Raw genomic sequence first — 4,698 nt, 5'->3', positions numbered from 1 at the left:
TGGAGAGAACAATCATGGGAGAAGGAAGGGCTGTTTATGCACAGGGAGACAGCTCAGGGCGCAGGAGAGTATGGAGGGATGGACACTAGGAAGAGGTAACTGTGGGGAGGAAGTGGGAGGGGAGCTGTTGCATTATGGTAAACAGTGGTCAATGACATGAGACAAAGTACATGTGAACTGCTGTATGGAAAGTGAATTTGCTCTGTAAATCTTCACACAAATCACAATCAATCAATCAATCAATCAATATGAGGGGCACAGGAGGAGGGTTACAGGGTAGGGAAGGGAGGAGACTGGGTTAGGGTTGGACATGGTAAATGGGGAATGAAACTAAATGTACATGTTACGTTGAATGTAAAACAAGCTCTTAAAATAAAAAATAAAAAGAAGTAAAAAAAAAAGAAGTATTAAAAAACAAAGATGTCACTTTGAGGACTAAAGGTGTACCTGACCCAAGCCATGGGCTTTCCAACTGTCTTATGTGCATGTGAAAGCTGGACAATGAATAATGAAGACCAAGGAAGAATGTATGCATTGTGAGTTATAGTGTTGGCGCAGAATACTAAATACAGCACAGACTGCCAGAAGAATCTGTCTTGGAAGAAGTACAGCCAGAATGCTCCTTAGACGTTAGGATGGCGAGACTGCCTCATGCACTTTGGACATGGTATCATATCAAGAAGGACAAGTTCCTGGAGAAAGACATCATGCTTGGTAAAGTAGAGAGTGAGCAAAAAGGAGAAGACCCTCAATGAGATGGATTGATACAGTGGCTGCAGTAATGGACTCAGTGCAGCAACAATTATGAGGATGGTGCAGGACCAGGCAGTGTTTCATTCTGCTGTAAATATGGTCACTAAGAGTTGAAAGGTAGCGTAGTGTGTAAGGCACTTGACTGCTAACCAGAAGGCTGGTGGTTCAAACCTACCAGCCACTCCTCGGAAGGAAGATTGGACAATCTACTTCTGTAGTGATACCGCCTTGGAAACCCAAGGAGGGGTTGTTATCAGTTGGGTCCAATTCGACATCACATGACAACAACAAGGAAGTAAGCTGACCTGAAGGATGAGTAGGAATTACCTTGGCAAAGGACAGGGGATTAGGAAGCAGTAAACAGTGTTCAAAAGGGAGTAGGGGAATAGAGTGTGGGAAAAGGAGGTTAGAGAGGCAAATAAACCAGATCAAGAGGACCATGTTAAGGAATCTAGACTCCTGAAAAGCCTGTGATACCATGAATGGTTTTTAAATAGAAGAGGGATACAAACACACAATCTGTGTTTTAGAAAGATTGCTTTGGTCACTGTGGAAAACAGGAGAACAGGATGAGAAGCAGGACAGTTAGGGAAGGCTGACCTAAATGATGGTAGTTCCCTTGAGAGGCAAAGGAAATAGAAAAGACCTAGCAATTGCCTGATAAGGACAGAAGTGCCAAGGAGACTGTCTGGCTTAGGAGCTTAGTGAATGATGTTTCCATTCACTGAGACAGGGAAGGCAGGAATAGTTCAAGGTTTGAGGTAAAGGATTTCAGAAGGATTTGGACACAGACATTATCTTTAAAGATTTTTACCTCCAAGAGTCATACAACCTAGACCTGGAATGGACCATAGGTTAGATGAGTTCTTGAAAAGAATGGCAACTGAAGCACTTTGGCCATTCACCTAAATTAAAAAACCCACTGTCATCGAGTCAGATCTGACTCATAACCACCCCTCCCTGGATTTCCAAGGTGATATCACTATGGAAATAGATTGCCCAACCGTCCTTCTGAGGAGTGGCTGGTGGGTTTGAATCTCCAGCCTTCTGGTTAGCAGTCAAATGCCTTAGGCACTACACCACCAGAGCTCCCCAGTATGTTAATAATTGACTGAATTTAATGTTCGATGAGAAATGAACTACACTCTTTCAGGATTTAAGAACACATATTACATAAATCACTTACCAGTATTTTGGTGTTTGTTGTACTTTGAATGTCTCTTATTTTTGACCCACCACGACCTATTTTAAAAAATAAAGGAATATATTATAAATTGAAATCACTAGCAGGGATTTACCTACTTTCTTCAAAGACCTTCTCTAGTTTTTCTCCAAAGCATCCAAAGGCGCCTACTTCCTGTAATCAAGTTGAGTAGTTGAGTATGAAATGGGAAGCAAGAGCTTTCTATTCCAAATCTTGGTGGGTTATAAAAGAGGCTCTTCTCCCAGAGAGATGGATACTAGGGCTTCTATATCCAGACCCGTGTCAAGTGGGTGCACTGCAGCACTTGATAGGTGCTCAATAAGTATTTGCAGAACCGAGCTGACGACTTAAGTGATTTACTGTAGACTCGATGGTTTTAATTTACAGAGTATCCTTCAGATCTTTGAGATTGCGCATCCTGAGGGGCCAATGCATTTCTGACTGCTATAGAAATAAGCTACGAAATCTGTTCTTTAAAAAAATAATAATAATAAGGATAAAGCAAAGTATTAACACTGATGTTGTTGCTATGTGTTGTCGAGTCGGATCTGACTCATTGCCACCCCTCCTTGGGTTTCCGAGGCAGTATCACTACAGTAGTCGATCGCCCAACCTTCCTTCAGAGTATTAACATTATGGGCAAAATATTGGTATTTATCATTTCAGTCTTAATCTCAATTAATGTGGCAAATCTCAATTCTAATCATTTAAATGCTTTTCAGAAAATAACTTTGTAAGATTCAAGCTATATTAGGGGAAAAAAATCCCATTTTTTAGCAAATAAAGTACCATATACAGAGTTAAAGAAATAAAATGCAAAATATGGCTGATGCTCTGCATAGCCCTACAAATAGTATTCTATACCTTCTTTCTTTTGCTAAACGGTAGTCAAGCAGGGATTAATTTCAACAAGGTTATGTTGTTCATTTCTGTTGTTCAAGCTGTCAAAAGGCCTGATCATTTTTAGCAGTCCAAACAAAGGTACTATTAAAAAAAAAAAAAAAAAAACTGACTGCCATAGACTCCTCCCATTAGGATTTCAAGGCAGGAAATCTTTTCGAAAGTAGATTGCCTCATTTGCCTTCCACGGTGCAGCTGGTGGGTTTGAACCGCTAACCTTCTAGTTAGCAGTCAAATGCTTTAGGCACTGTGCCACCGACGCTCCAAAGGTACTCTAAGTAGAAGCATATCTATGGAAAACAGTGTCTACGGCAAGCACTATCAGCTCAAAAATACAAGTCAAGCTCGTTAATATTTTACTTAACACATTATAGCACTACATGGAAATTACAACTGCAACTGCCTTGCTTCCACTGATGAAAATTGGTCTATGACGTACTTGAAGTGATTTTTTTTAAAAAGTTTCTTCTCTTTCTACACTCAGCAGAGCAAAAGCACACAGTCTGCCTTGACTCATGGAGGCTCCCAAATACTGAAGTATTAATTTTAACTTGTTGAATGATCTCTCATAGCTGGCAATGGAAAGTGCAGTAGTAACAAAAATTGCACTGCAATGGTTAATAGAAACTGCTGCGTGGCGCCCCCCTCCAAGTGGTGCCCAGGGCACGTGCCATACCTGCCATACTTTAGATAGCTTCTGCCTATAAGTCCTAAAAATTGCTCTCCCAAAATACAATTTCTAAAAATTATTAAAAAGTGCACAGAATGGAGTCATTTTAGCACCAGAGAGTCTTAGAAATATTACAAGCAGAGTTACTCGTCATTAAGTGACAAGTAACTGGATGTGAAGAGAGTGGGGCATGGATATGCCGCCCCCGTCCATTCTCCGCCCTTCGCACCCATCCTCGTGATCTTACCGATCACTGTGCCCACCAACTCGCACTTCAATTCAAAGCACAGCGGCGGTTCCTCCGGACTAGCAGCCGAAGATTCTGGGAGACTGGAAGTGTCTCTCCAGCCGGCACCTCTGCCACCCCTTCCGCCCCTACGGCCCCCGCGACCTCTTCTATTCGGTTCCTCCGAGGGCCGCCGCTCTGGAGCTCTGGGTACTGCCGAGCCTCGCCGGGAAGCAACGACCCTGGAGGCGGCGTTGGCGCCTGTTTCTTGCCTAGACATGATTCCGGAAAAAAGATCCGGCACTTCCGAGGACGTTCCGGCCCGACCCTGCACCACTCAACTCAGTGGTCGTGGGGCTAATCTAGCGGCCGATAGATCAGAGAATCCACTGAGCCGCTAGTTAAGTAGCGCTCTCGAGGCTCGCCCCGCCCCGCTTTGGCCGCGCAACCATTGGCGGACGAGGAGCCATAGGCGAGAACTACGTGGTTTGATCAGTCCGCTCTCTCAACCTTGGGAGCAGTGCCTTGAACTAGTTTAGGCTCAGGCCTGGTGTTCCTTTGTAGAGGTGTGAGTCACCTTCAGCGTTGCCCATCTACCCCTAGTAGCCGCTTCTTAACTCGGAAACGTTTCTGAGAGTGGCTAACACATCTGAATTCTCCTTTACAACGTGATCAACACATAAAATACAGGAAACAAAAGGCTGACAAAATATCATTAACCCTTGCTACCACTGCCATCCAGTGGGTTCCCACTCATAGTGTCCTTAAAGGACGGAGTAGAACTGCCCCATAGAGTTCCCAAGGCTATAAATTTTTATGGAAACTGATTGCCACATCTTCCTCCTATGGAATAGATGGTCTATTGGTTAGCCCAGGGCTTAACCACTGCACTACCAGAGCTCCTTGCTACATAAGCAGCACTTTGAAATATTTAGAATTTTAGCT

General features: G+C 43.4%; 1 protein-coding gene across 1 annotated transcript in view; it reads right to left on the bottom strand.

Moving 5' to 3' along the window:
* The window catches only part of DDX43 (DEAD-box helicase 43), a 43,196-nt gene extending 39,163 nt beyond the window's left edge, over positions 1 to 4,033 (bottom strand). Inside the window, exons 1-2 of the mRNA XM_007945204.1 lie at positions 3,775 to 4,033; positions 1,940 to 1,995 (exon numbers count right to left, since the gene is read on the bottom strand). Coding sequence (XP_007943395.1) covers positions 1,940 to 1,995; positions 3,775 to 4,033 — 315 coding nt within the window. The remainder of the gene's footprint in view (positions 1 to 1,939; positions 1,996 to 3,774) is intronic.
* Positions 4,034 to 4,698: the final 665 nt, after the last annotated feature.

Source organism: Orycteropus afer, unplaced genomic scaffold (assembly GCF_000298275.1).
Source record: "Orycteropus afer afer isolate SDZICR_OR568_19922 unplaced genomic scaffold, OryAfe1.0 scaffold00133, whole genome shotgun sequence".
Lineage (NCBI taxonomy): Eukaryota > Metazoa > Chordata > Mammalia > Tubulidentata > Orycteropodidae > Orycteropus > Orycteropus afer.
Note: the sequence above shows the minus strand (reverse complement) of the source record. Positions and strands in the feature narration are given on the sequence as shown.